General features: G+C 35.0%; 1 protein-coding gene across 5 annotated transcripts in view; it reads left to right on the top strand.

Annotated features, from left to right (window-relative positions):
* Positions 1 to 15,070, top strand: part of LOC149800117 (ras GTPase-activating protein 3-like) — a 132,274-nt gene that overhangs the window by 95,170 nt on the left and 22,034 nt on the right. For 3 of the 5 annotated variants that reach the window (XR_016421325.1, XR_016421324.1, XM_089959712.1), the window contains exons 21-22: positions 12,757 to 12,911; positions 14,271 to 14,291. Coding sequence is in view for 3 of the 5 variants with exons in the window: in XM_089959712.1 (XP_089815838.1) it covers positions 12,757 to 12,911; positions 14,271 to 14,291 (176 nt within the window). In the remaining 2 variants the exon portion in view is untranslated. Of the gene's footprint in view, positions 1 to 167; positions 460 to 12,756; positions 12,912 to 14,270; positions 14,292 to 15,070 lie in introns of those variants that run through there. The other 2 variants (XM_089959713.1, XM_089959714.1) reach the window with 2 other exon arrangements.

Genomic DNA, 15,070 nt, shown 5'->3' with positions numbered 1-15,070 from the left:
ATTACATCCATGTTGTAGAAATATAATATGTATATGGATTTATAGTGTTCGATGCAGAGCATGCACCAATACAAGTGGATTAAAAACAATAATGATGAGGAATAAAGCATGTGGCAAGTGTGTGAAATGTGGTACAAAAAAATACAAATTTATCTCTCATGCAACAGGTGGAGATATCGCTGCTTCACTGCGACAATTACCAGGGGATCCATGGGCTAAGTATCCTGGTGAGAAGCATCTTCCTGGATATAATTATTGTGGTCCTGAAACCTGACTTGATATCAGACTTGATGAGAAAGATCAACCAAGACCTGGAGAGAATCGTATAAATAAGATTGATCAAGCGTGCCATATTCATGACATTGGGTATAAAAATCCAGATTTGCAAAATGACATATTGCAGATGTGAAGTTGATACACACATTAAAGTCTGTAAAAAAATAAATCACTCAGAGAATCGCTTGCTAATTTTTTATAAGATCTGTGATGAAAAAGGTAAACTAGTGCTATGGGTGTTTAATTAATCATAGATAACTATTATATTTACTCAGTTTATTATATTCCAAGAGGATATTGGAGGGGGAGGGGTAGAGCAGTGATTAGTAAACTTGCTGATGCAGCAGGTGTTGCATGTTCTGTTGCTACAGATTGGTTAGCACAACAGGCAATATGGCAAATTTAACTACCACCACCTAAAAAAAATTCCCATTTTGCTGTCAGCACTCCCAATGAGGTTCATCAGGCAGATATTTTGTTTTTACCACATGATACTATTAAAACTGGTAGACATCAATCACACATACAAATTCATGTTAGGGGCCCCGAGTGGTGTAAAGTGCTCTCCGTTACGGATCACTGCCATCTCACCTCTGTCTGCATAAGTTCGAGTCTCGGATTGGGCCAATGTGGGTATGCGAGAAAGCTTGCCAGTAGCTTCTCGAGGGTCGATGGTTCTTTCTGGGGATTTCCTGGGTTCTTCCTCCACCATTAATACTGGTCGCCATGCATAGCCTATCGTGTGCTGAAAAATGACGTTAAACCCTACAACAACAACAACAAATTCATATTGACTATCATTGACATTGCAAGTAGATATAAAGAAGCAGAACTACTATCACCTAAAACAGCAACTGAAGTTGCATCCACGTTGGAACGAATTTATCAATGAGGACCCTTGCAATGGCCACAGTTGCTACAAGTTGATCCTGGCAAAGAATTTCTTGGTGCAGTAACATCTCTGATAAAACAACATAACGTCAAAGTCGGACAATGACACACTGCAATTCATCATGCTCAAGCAATCGTTGAATGATTTAATCGAACACTGCTGAGAGATTGTTTAGATATCAATATCCCTTAACAAAGTTTAGAAAGACAAGAGATCTCATGAATGGGTTGCAAGACTACCAAGTGTGATAGCCGCATTAAATAATGAAATTACTCGTGGAATTTCTATGAAACCTATCAATGCAGTCACAAAAAAACATATACCGGTACAATGACATGAATCTTTCACAAAACAACCAGTACTAGATAATGTTACTGTCAGATATTTATATGAGGGAGAGGGGGGGCATGAGGGAGGGGGGTAAAAAATGAACAACTGATCCAGTCTGTAGCATAACCAGATAAATTTCCAGTATGGTAAGAGCCACGGGTAGACATGCAGTCTACAAACTAGATTCAACTGCTCCTCAAAAAGGAATTATAAGTGAACAATTACAAGTAATTCCTGAAGACACACAATTACCATCACCATCACTCTCATGAAGGTTGATTCGTTAGCTGGTCCTTGATGGCAGTTACACTCAAGACAGGTCAACATCACATTTTCGTGTGTGTCTCCAAGACTTCTATTAATTCTATCTACGGTAAATTGTTTTGGATTATTATTATTCGAACACTGCCACAACATTACTGTGTTACAGCAAGCACACTGATTATTCTGTCGCTGTTTTGGTGTCATGATCAATTCAGCATCGAGATCAAAGTCATGCTTATGTTTTTGGGTCACATCGCTAATAACCAGCTATTTTGTTCTTTACTACATCATCGCCATTGCCGGTAGTTTATTATTTACTGTGAAGTCTATGATAACCCTCTGCAGCTAATATATTCTTCTGACTTGAGACACTGCCAGATAAACTACATTTGACCATTCAATGCGATTATCAACAATCCAGATATTTGTATCAGAAATAGTTAATCCTTGTGACAAATGAATCGTTATAACATATCCTAGTGTCTATGGAGATTTATCCATCGTTAATGCACTCTCAATAGCACTCACAGGAACTAAAACAATATCATTTAATACAAGATTTTGTTTACCCCCACCTGGAATTTCCACATTAATATTTTGCCATCACGTATCAGCTTGGCAATAACATAATCATACAGGTAGATTTGAAATTTTTTCTTTATGCAACAGAAATAATTGCTGCTGAAGTGAATCATGAACTAACTTCTGACTTGCAACTATCAAATCAGCAGGACTCCATTAATTTCTAAAATCATTTATAGGTGTTTCCTGAATTATCTCGCTTGTCTGGTTGTAATTTGATTAATTTCTTAAATTCTCTTAATTCTGGATTAGGTGCTCAGTTAGTTGCTCATAATAATATGCGAATGTTTTCAGCCATTCATGTGGAGATGATCCAATGGAAGGTGGTTTTGACAATGATTGCCACACATTATTACAGCAGTATTTCAAGTTAATAACCAATCAAGAAACGTTTCTAACACATCAAACGACACTGTGCATAATTCATCCCAAATAATAATCTTAGGAATATTTTTTTCACCCATTCATTCAGGAGTCCATGCATCTCCATTTCCATCTAAAGAAACTGTGATAATTATGAGATTTCACTCCGCACTCTTTCATTTCTCAGGTAAGTCTATGTGTAGGCATCAAAACAACCATATAAGAATTCCGATTTAATTCAGTCGCACACGTTGTTTTACCAGAACCACTGCATCCGTTAAGAAGAACAGTTTTATGTCTAGCTACGGGATCATACACCAACAGTGCTGATGATAATGCTGACAGAAGATTATTTTTATAATAAATATCCTGGGGAATATAATCAGCGGATTTGGAATAACTGAGTATTTTTTCTCTTTTTATTCTCCATTCGCCCCATAATGTATTGGTACCAATGTTTCACAAATCCGCATGTTTTTGATCCACATAAAATTAATCTGTGGCAAATCTAATTGATATATCATGAAATCTGTTTCTCATCGATAATAAATTTATAGAAACATATGTGAGCATTGAAGATCTTAAATGAGTAAACTGTAAAATCGAGTTTGGCATCATCGATAATTAATCTTGTGCAATGTCGTTGATGATCACGTGAACAACCCTGAGTAAATTTCCCAATTATTTTTTGCCAAGGTCCTTTGCAAGTTTATTTTCATATTCAGTTTCATCGGGATGATGTTCAAAGATTTCATCAAACATATCTCTCTACCCTGACATCGTCAGGAGGTAGTTTTGGTATCCCATTCTGTGGATGATATTATTGTTTCACTTACAGTTAATGATGCTAAAATTCCAGCATCAAGCATATATCGTAAAAACAATAAATATCTCCATTAGGTCGTACAAAATGATCATAATTTTTGCATGCAGAACTTTGAAACAACCACACGGATACAGGTTCGCTTTTACTGATATTTCTGATAAAATCAAATATATCACCATCATACATTTTTAACTGTTCTATCTCGTGGAAATATTGTTACATCCATTGGCCATGCATATGCATTATGATCAACAATCTCAATTGAAGCTCCCTTTGATTTTTATTTTGATTCGTACAAAATCTTGCCAGTTATTGTTTTTACCCTTATCGGAAATTTTAATTTTTTTCCTGCTCAGCCACGTCATTGATCATAGCTCTATTTTCTTTGACACGCCCACTCATTTTTTACCAACTCAGATCCATTAAAACATTCCACATATTGCATTTCTGAAATGTTCTGTAACTTGCTCAGCTACACTATTCAAGGTCGAAATTTTAATTGTTTTGAGATCATCAGTGCTAGGTTTATCATTCAGTGGATATACAGTACCACGTAAACAACTGCCATCACAGGATATGCTTGTTCATAATATGGTTTGTCAATACCAGTCAACATTCTTGGCTTGGAACTTTTACTTAATGTTAAAAGATCCCCAGAGTGATGTGTTTGTCACGAATAATCCAGGTTAGTAAAAATGTATCTTTGTTCATCAAGATAATTAATAATTGTCCTTAATCACTGGTCATTCATTGTAGCATCAGTTTGGGGGTTATCATCTTGCCTGATTATGAAAGTTGACCACACATGAGCTGCACCATTGTTGCAAAACTCTTTCTTGGCTTCACGGATATTATCAGTCAGAGTCTGATCATCAAATCAGGATCAACATCAGCCATAGCTTGCCTTGGCAAATCAGGACTGAATCTCCCTTGAGAAGGCTTGATTGCAGATAATCTCATAAAGTCTTCCATGTAATAATTAAGGCAAATATATATTTAAATTAAACTTCAAATTTTTATAATATATATCATGATTCGAGCAAAGAATAACTGCAAGGGGTTGATGATACAACTCCTTGTAATAAGGCTTGTGTAACAGATTTGTGTAGATACAACCTACATAGTGTGCGATGAGAGAGTCTAGGACCAAAGCCATGTTTAAAGTGTAACAGAGGAGTCGGGGGAAACACAGTTGTGTGTAGACTGGGATAACAGAAAATACAGAGCTTTAAAACGGTATTATGATTTTAAAAAATGATGTTAATAAATCTCCCACAAAACCGATGGAGACTGTCTCGTTAGATTTTTGTGACAGTGACAAAGCCTTTGTCTCTGACAAGGGAGATATATTTTCCATTAATGAAATAATAATTTAGACAAATAATATATACTATATAATCGGAGCAAGGAGAATTTGTAACACATCCTAGCTTTAAAAATTAGAAATTGTTAATTTAAAAATGGTCGGTTGGTAGTGCTGGTTATCTCAGATTTAGTGCTGAGAAAAAAATATTGTATCTCTGTCAGAAATTTATTTATGAATGTTTTTATAGTCTGATAAAAAAAGTCCTGTGATTGATCATTTTAACAGCCAGAACTTGATAATTCTTTGAATAACCTACAGGTTACGACACAAAGTCAGAATTTCAAACTCGGAGATATATACTGGCAATAATAAAAAAATTCAAAACCAGGTATATCGGTAAATACAGAGACATGGGAAGAAACAGAATTTCAGTTGATATATGCATCTTCCAAATATTTCTTTATTTTCCCATCTTTGGTACAGTGTGTCACAGATAAAATAACCAGATCAGCATTTTCAAAGAAATACAAACAAAGCATAATATTTAGGTATCTCACTTCTGAATTTTTCAATGAAGTAGAACCTATAATTAGTGAAAGGAAATAACTCTCTCAAGTAAAGCTTCCTCCACTTCTGGAGAGATTAAAGAGTAACCTCTCTTGAATTTTATAACTACTTCAACTTATAAACGAATTATTGTTTTTGGTTGATATTTTGTGTGTTTTTTATAAAACATTATTCTTGTTTTAACTTTATCAGGTTCCTTGCCCCTCCTGGACTACATCAGGGACAATAGTTAGGGGAATAAAACCAAACAGACAAGGATAAAAATAAACCATGCCCCTTTGTTTGAGCTATTTTAGGATTTCCAGGTATTGGTGACTTTATATAATTTCTGAAACTTATGATGGTAGAGAATACTTGGGGTCTAACACTGTGGAATTAGCATTCCACAAACCTGTGACTGACATTTTTTTGATAGTTTGCGATAAATTGCATTTAATAATTGGGGGGTTCCCCAAAGCTCAAAATTCTACAGAAAAATATAATGATAACTGCAAATTCATGTACACCTTCCCATCATGTCATCAACATGGTGGGTACTATTTTGCACTCCTCTGGGGTTGATTTTAGGGGAAGGTGTGCAAAAAAAATTAAAGTTATCAGTATAAATCTGTTGTTCATAAAGCAGCTTGCATATATAGCCATGAGGTGGAAAGACTGGAACCTCCCGATCTCATTGTAAAATAAACCTCATGAATCACTGGCACTGTTTTGACAATAATTGGTTAACAAGAATTTTAGCACTCCGAGTGAGTGTTTCCTGACATAGAGAGACAAAATCCTTGATTAAATCAAGGGTTTGTGTGTAAAACACCTGAAATTGCATTCACACAAAACTCCAGAATATATATATATATATATATCTGTATTGCGCTGTCCGTTAGAGTTAAGTTTGTGTATTGTGCCATCCATATAATTAAGTGTGTGTGTGTGTGTGTGTGTGTATATATATATATATATATATATATATATATATATATATATATAATGTAAAATAAGTATGCGTATTGTGTCATACATATAATTAAGTATATATATATATAATACTGTAACATAAGTATGCGTATTGTGCCATACATATAATTAAGTATATATATATATATATATATATATATATATATATATATATATATATATATATATATATATATATATATATATATATATATATAATACTGTAACATAAGTATGTGTATTGTGCCATACATATAATTAAGTATATATATATATATATAATACTGTAACATAAGTATGTGTATTGTGCCATACATATAATTAAGTATATATATATATAATACTGTAACATAAGTATGTGTATTGTGCTGTCCATGCATTCCTCAAAAATCTTGAATGCAAATATTTATTTATTTCAAACGTATTTATTTTATTATGAATCCCCAAAATATTAATGTGATTATTTCTACAGCTGATCAGTATGGTATAAAAGTTCTTGATCAACTTGATCTTGAAAAAATCACAAACAATTTTGAAATAATACAAGAACCAAATCTGAAGGAAGATACACGCTAGCAGCCAAATACAGGTTTATCAGATTACTTCAGCAGTCAATGACATAATTGCTAGCTTGTGTATGTGATCATAAAAATATCAGGCAATTGGTTCCACTCACAACAGCGATTGAGAAAATTAGATGAGAGTTGTCATGCAATATGAAACAAAAAAGATTGTGAGTGTGAGTGTGAGACAGTTGAAACAAATTGTGCATGATTGGAAACACAGTGTTGTTGTCACCAGTGACTGTTATGATACTGATTCATCAGTCAGTCAGGGAGATAACGTTATTAGAAAATAGTATTAAAAAATTTTTTTTTTGTTCCATGGAAAATCTGCGACTGCAAAGTATACAATGAAGGGGACTGTGGATTTAAGCAGAAATATATATAATATTTTTGTTGACCAATTCCTTTTACTGGTGCTATTACATATGTGTATGGTAATGTGCCAATTATAGTTACTATTCCAGTGACTACGGCAGATGCAGTGTATTTACATTTACATCAGTAACAACGATACTCTATGGTATTTTTTTTTGTTTTACCGCATCAATGATATTTTCCAGTTGGCACTGCCGCTCGCACACTTGCTCATATCTGAAAAGTTGAACATCAGTTGGAGTTACTGGTGATTGGTTCATTATGCAGATCACTAACACTAAGTGGGGGTTTTCTGGCGATGAATTCAAGACACCAATAATACAACACAGGGGCTCCATTTTCTTCAGGTTCCACCATGGATGTTTCCTTGTCATTTTGCTCTAATATTACTAATATAGATCCAGAAGATGCAGTTAGTGGATAATGCCATGAAAATTGCAATTATTTTACAAGCTTTTTTCACCAGCTAAAATTTCAGATGTTCATTTGCAGCTTGATTTATTATTTTACTGATGTTTGCAGGTATAACTCCGGTGCTGGGCAATTTTACTGGCTGCGATTTTACAGGTTGCAGTTTATGTATTAATCGTGCAAATCTGTCCTTGATTGCAGAAAATGCTTTACTAGCAACATCACCAACAGTACCAATACCTTTATCACAAACATCAGTAGCTTTCATTTCTAGTTGCTTTGCAGTTGGTGTTGCTTTTATCCTTCTGAATAGACCCTGAACAACACCGCTGAGTCCATGTCCGTAGGTAACTTTATATGTTGGTAATCACGAATTTGTCATCCTTACCATTACAGGTCCACATTGAGTATGATCGTCTTATTTTCTTTTCTAATTGCATTAGTCACTGAGGTAATCATAAACGATTTTGTCAGTGAGGGACCGATAAAGATTAATGTCCATGATACCGCCTGTCAAGTTTTTTTTTTAAAGGCAATACTCTCTTCGTTAAATTTTCATTCACTTCAGTTATCTCTCTTGCTTGTTCTGATTTTGATTCAGGTTCTTGTATAAGATACTTTATATTGCTTATTTCAAAACGAGCTTGGTCAATACCTTCAGTTATATCTTGCATTGGTTGAGCAGCAGGTATCTGACCTGTAAGTTTTCTTAGAATCTTTATGTTTGTTTAGTTCTCTGCTATTTTCCCAGTTGCTTTAGCGGTTTGCTCCAACTTGGGAAGAAAACTGTCAGTACCCTTTGTAACTGGTTTAAATACCTGTTCTGCACCATCTGTAAATTCCACCCAAGACTCTGGATGCTCTTGTAATTTTTGCTTGACAGAATCACGGACTGGAAGATAATTTTTAATTGCCTGTAGTCACTGTCGAGCTAGTTTAACTGTGCAACATTCCATGTTTAGCGTAGCATCATTCATTATTGTAGATATAATAATGATTTAATTACTGACCACATCGCTACCGCAGCAGAGAGGAAGGTGATGACCAACAGTGAAGGTTCCAGGTTGGTAAATGAGGACACATAAAAGTCTGAAACAAAAGTGTCAAAAAAAAAGCTAACCCGGTTAGAGGTCTCGGTTTGGCATTATTGACACTTGTCTCTTCATTTTCGTAGGAAGTTTTGTTTTCAGAAACGGGCTGCTCTAAAAATTGGTCTGTTTACCCTCCCTGCTGCTACTCTTGTAACACACATCAATTTAGAGTCTGGCCCATGTCAGTTGAGGCATTTGCTTGTTTAACACACATTGATTTAGACCTTGGCCTATGTCAGTTAAGGCACTCATGTAACACACATCAATTTAGAGTCTGGCCCATGTCAGTTAAGGCATTTACTTGTGTAACACACATTGATTTAGACCTTGGCCCATGTCAGTTAAGGCACTCATATAACACACATCAATTTAGAGTCTGGCCCATGTCAGTTAAGGCATTTACTCATGTAACACACATTGTTTTAGACCTTGGCCTATGTCAGTTAAGGCACTGATGTAACACACATCAGTTTAGAGTCTGGCCCATGTCAATTAAGGCACTCATGTAACACACATCGATTTTGACCGTGGCCCTTGTCAGTTAAGACACTCATGTAACACATTGATTTAGACCCAGGCCTGTGTCATTTTAGGCACTCACTCATGTAACTCACATTGATTTAGACCTTGGCCCATGTCAGTTAAGGCACTCATGTAACACACATCAATTTAGAGTCTGGCCCATGAGTGATAAGGCATTCACTTGTGTAACACACATCACTTTAGACCCATACCCGTGTCATTTAAGGCATTTACTCATGTAACACACATTGATTTAGACCTTGGCCCTTATCAGTTAAGACACTCATGTAACACACATGAAATTTGGCCCTGTCCCATGTCGGTTAAGGCACTCATGTCATGTAACACACATGGAATTTGACCCTGTCCCATGTCAGTTAAGGCATATATATTTTTTACATTTTTTATTTCATACTGTTCTTGTATCTATTAATGCAAACAGTATGTATCTGATTCACCCTTTAAAGTTCAAGGCTTTTGAATTGTAAAGTTTTGGCACCTGAAAAGAGTGCCCAGATGTTGGTATGACCCTGGAGGGGTATCAAAACATGAACAGAGATATTATACTGTCATCTGCATTATTACTGACAATCATCTTTTTTCCTAAATAATTATTATAAAATTGTTTAGGAAATAGGAGAATTTTTCAATAGAACTAAAAAAAACTTTCAAACAAATTGCTAAAAGAGTAAATGACTGGAAATAGCTTAAAATTTAGATCCTGTGCACCATTGCAAGGAGAATCCATGGGACTAGATGGCAGCAGTTTTTATTACCATACATGCCAACCATTTCATTTTTGGCATAATCATTATGCTTTTTTCCCCACCAAATTATGTTTTGCACTAGACTTTATATGGATTATGTTTTGGGGATCATAAAAAATATAAAATTAAAATCAAGCAATAAAAAGTTGTTTTTGTCATTTTTTATTATCATCGCTTTAAGTCCACTCATATAATTTTGAGAATATTCTTATAAAGGTGACTGCTGCTTAAGAATAGTGTAAGAGTACTTTCCTTATTTGCTATTTATAGCAACTGTATATGCCCCATTTCCAAGAAAACAGATGGAATTCTTCAAATTTGAACTTTGCCTTACAGATTAGATTCATTAAATTGATAAGCTAGTTAGTTAGTAGACTAGGCTATACTTTTAAAGAAAATGGCACCAGATACTAAGTGAAATGCTTTACAGTGTGAGTTGTGGATGCTATATGATGGCAAATGTTAGAGAAGATGGATCTTTTCAAACTTCAAAACATGTCAGATCAGGAGAAAGGACAAATCAACATCACTTTACAAACTTTTAAAGAAGAACAGAGTACCTGACCATTATCATTGCACAGTTCCAGTTAACAGTCATTCAGCGAATGTTTATCATGTAGTCTAGTTAAAATAAGTGTTGAATATAAATAATTTTTCAGGATATTTCATGTTTGTATTCTGGTTCTAATCCATATGGATTGTGCCCATTAAGACGTGAAGTTTGACCAGCTGCAGAACTTGGCTAATTGTAAAAATGTATCTCTTTTAATACATGCTGTACATCTGGCATGAAATATATAGATACGCTTTTTTTTGCACTTTACATCCCAATAATTACACTTATCGGTGGGTGGGATGGATTGGTATGTATGCATTCCTATTGTCTTGACCATTACAGGATAAGTATAGAATCCACTTCAGGTGTTTGCTATTTGACAGAGGGCCAATTGCTTACTGTCAGTCAGTGTTGAGGTATTTGCTATTTGACAGAGGGCCAATTGCTTACTGTCAGTCAATGTTGGAGGATGTGCAAGTGATCTGTTGATTTCTGCTTGGTTTACTTGATCTTTTGCCTCCTCACTGATAGATGACTGTTAATTGAGGATATTATTGAAGTGTTCTGACCATCTTTGAAGTATCTTTTCTCTGACAGTGAGCTTTGTGGTACTGTCAGTGCTCAGTGTTGTGGATGTTCCTGATGACTGTCCCATAGATTGTCTTCAGAACATAATAGAAGTTCTTCACGTCACTCTTTTTGCATAAAACTGGATCTTATCAGCATTATTGCTCAGCCATGAAGCTTGTAACTCCGAGTTTGCATTGGACAGCCACTTTATGTTGTTGGAGGCTGTTTTATAGATGATGTGGTGCTGTCTTTGGCTGATGTTTCTCATTCAGAAGTCTCCTTATAGCAACAACATTCTCATCGAACCAATTTTGATCTTATATGTGGTGGGATCAAGGGTTGAGTAACATTCTCATCCAACCAATTTTGATCTTATATGTGGTGGGATCAAGGGTTGAGTAACATTCTCATCCAACCAATCTTTATCTTATATGTGGTGGGATCAAGGGTTGAGTAACATTCTCATCCAACCAATCTTGATCTTATATGTGGTGGGATCAAGGGTTGAGTACAACAGTCCCCACATCCATGGTTTAGTTTTAAGATTAAATTCAATGTTATATTTTGTACTTTCTTGCTAAATAACAGGCAGGTTTGATGAAAAGGAGTCTCTTAGTGGTTTCATGAGACATGCTTAACCATCACTACAAGCTTCAAACTCTCCGTTAATCCCTTACAAATTAAATTCATAATCAGTGGGATTTCAGTTATCATTTCAAACATTTCAGTCACAATTAATGGCTAGGTTTTAGTTCACCTGACAATTGAGCTTATGGTATGGCCCTGTATCCATCATTTGTTGTCCATTGTCATGTGTCCAATTTTCAACAGGTGCTTGTTACCGCTCTATGCTCCATATTTCTGTTTCAATTTCAATCAAACTTGGAATACACCAACAGAATATCAAGAGTTCAACACTGAGCAAGATCTATGCCTATTAATAAAGTGATCTTGCATCTGATTTGTTTTCACTTTGAAGACTATGTTTCTAATCTGATTGTGATCACACTTGAATATATGTTTCCCTAGGATCTGAGACAAGTTTGATAATGAGTGAGATCGATGCATATTAATGAAGTTTGCTTTGATCTGATTGGCTGAGCTTGTTGCAACTCTGAAGGCTCTAGTTCTAATCAGATCTGGATCAGACTTGGGATATACACTTTTCTCAATAGGATCTGGGTCTGCGCAGTTTGCTAGGAGTAATCAGTAGAATACACAAAATAGACCCTGATCTGCAGGTGCATTATGTTACAGCATATTTGGACCTTTGTTGCTCACCATTTGATTCTTCTTATAAGTGAGTATATAAGGTACCAAGGAATGAGCAGTTTTGGAGTCAAGATATTGCTTTAAAAAAGTTCTTATTGATAATTTTCATTATCTGCAGCTATTCATGTTAAACACACTTGTCTTGTTATTCAATAATTTGTCAAATGTCCATATAACTTATATACTCACCAAAATTTAATGATTCTGAATGAATTGCAGTTTACAATAAATTGATTTAACACATGTAATTAGTATGTCTTTTGCTATAGTTGCAAGGCAGCAGACCAGTCCAGCCCTGGCTGTACCCCAGTCACTGGTGGGCTTCCTGTCACTGAGATCCAGGTAGACTTAGACTCTGATCGGGAGATAGAAAAGATCCATTCTCTCTTTCTCACACATATGGACAAGATGGAAGCACTTCATGGTAGGTTCCATAGATCTGTTAATTTAGAATAGAATTTGTTATTACCAATTTTTTTTACAACATTTATTTTAATAATATAAGACTTTAGCTTTATTTTGAGCAGGAAAGACACATATAAGTTGCTTCTCTCACAAATACTTACGTAATTTCCTGTAATTTAGTTTTGTTAATTTCACTTGAAGAATACTTTTTGATAGCACAGAATCACCAAGAACCATTCAGTCAAGTCATTCTTCTCAGATGTTGCTGCATCCAGATTACACAGTTTGAGGCTAGGAATGCAGTTTGAGGGTTGGCAACTCTGCAATTTGGTTACTGCAGAAGCCATCTTGAAATTCTTGTTAATGCTTCGTCTTTTGAAAGGAAGGTCATATCAGCCAGTGGTTTTCACTTAAAGACTTTGTATGATGTGTAGTTGATCATAAATGAAATTGGTGCTTGCTGGACAGAAAGGTAGTCTTGTTTATTATGCCCAAAAATGTTGGTTAAAACTAGTGATAATATGTGCACATCCTTCCAGTTTTAAGATTGCAAAGCATCAATGATATGAAAAATGCACAAAACCTGGTCATTTTATTTATTGATTAATAATTTGTAACCTGACTGTTGCCAATTGGTTTCTAATGCTGTTCACTTATTGGTGTTTTAAAATAAATTGTAGCTCTCGATCTAAACAAGCAGACAGACTACTTGGTGTCCTTTTTTGGTTTCTAGAAGTGTCCATTTCGGTAAAAATTGTGTCATCAGTGTCCAGTATTTGCCATGACCTAATTTTTAATTTTTCTGAAACAAACTGAAGAAATAAAAAGGAGGAACTCTTGTATACAGGTGTTCAGAGAAATGTAACTCCAAAATTTCTGAAATCATTGAGATTATAAAAGATGGTGAAATACATCACTTGCTTGAAATTATAGACTCACCAATGTAACTATGACGACCATGTTGCTTTAGACATGGCAACACATTAACAATGTTTGGAAGCCTATGGTGACAGTCAGGTATGAATTTAGAAATCATTGAATGAAATGACTTAAGTTTTGTGCATTTTTTTTCCGTTGAAGCTTTTGTTTTTTAAAATCAGTAGGAGGGTACAAACGGAAAAGTGTGTGAATACTACGGTATGCTTAAACCTGTCTGGTAAGACCGCTGCCATGAGAGGCCACCTACCTTGATAAATGCATTTTCAGTGTACTGATTCTTAAATTATTTAGTGTTCTGACTTTTAATTTATAACCATCTGTCTTGAGAGACCACATTTTTTAAAAAAGATGAATAGTGCTCTCAAGAGACAGGTTCTACTATACATGTACTTTTTGTTTTGATTTAAAGTGAATAATAATTTACTGCTTTCTGTGCCAGCCTTTACGAAGGACCACAGTGGTAAGAACCTGAGTTAATGTAGATGTGTGAAGTTGTTTCCATTGTAGTTGGAATTGTAAATTACAAGTAACTAAAAACTACCACAGTCAACTCTTAATAGATGCAAACAGATATATCTGTACTCTAATTAACAAAAAGAAATTTCCTATACTGTATATGCTTACTTATAAGTCAAGTCCAACTGCAAACTGCACCAACCCAGATCTGCTGTCACATACTGTGTTGGCAGATTGGGGGCATATGCAGTTTGTTAAGTTTAATCAGTAGAACAGATAATGTAGACTCTGATCTGCAGGTGCATTATGCTACAGAGATCAGGATCTTTGTTGTTTTCTGTTTGCCTCTTGTATATACAGTATTTAGTGCTTCCTTTGTGCTTTGTTTTGTAAGTATTGGGTTTAATGAAATGACTGATTATGCTAAAACTGGTTTGGTAAACTACCGCATATATTCACTTATAAGTTCAGTCCAACTGCAAACTACACAGACCCAGATGTACCATCTCATCAATGACTGGCAGATCTGGGTCTAAGCAGTTTGTTAGGAGTAATCAGTAGAATAAACAATAATAGACTGATCTGCTGGCTTATAATGTTGGACTTGTAAGCAGGTTTATATGAGGTATAAGCTGTCATCAAAGAATGATTTATGGTGGTATTTTAATAAAACTAACATTTTCCATTTAGACTATGAATAAAATGATTCATCCAGAAAAATTAGATCATTTATTTTTCTCCTGATTTGCAGAATTTTGTAAGTAGGCAGATTATTCTCCTTGT

This window comes from Sinohyriopsis cumingii, chromosome 5 (genome assembly GCF_028554795.1).
Source record: "Sinohyriopsis cumingii isolate HCF-2022 chromosome 5, ASM2855479v2, whole genome shotgun sequence".
In the NCBI taxonomy this organism is placed as follows: Eukaryota; Metazoa; Mollusca; class Bivalvia; order Unionida; family Unionidae; genus Sinohyriopsis; species Sinohyriopsis cumingii.
This window is presented reverse-complemented; position numbering and strand designations above follow the sequence as displayed.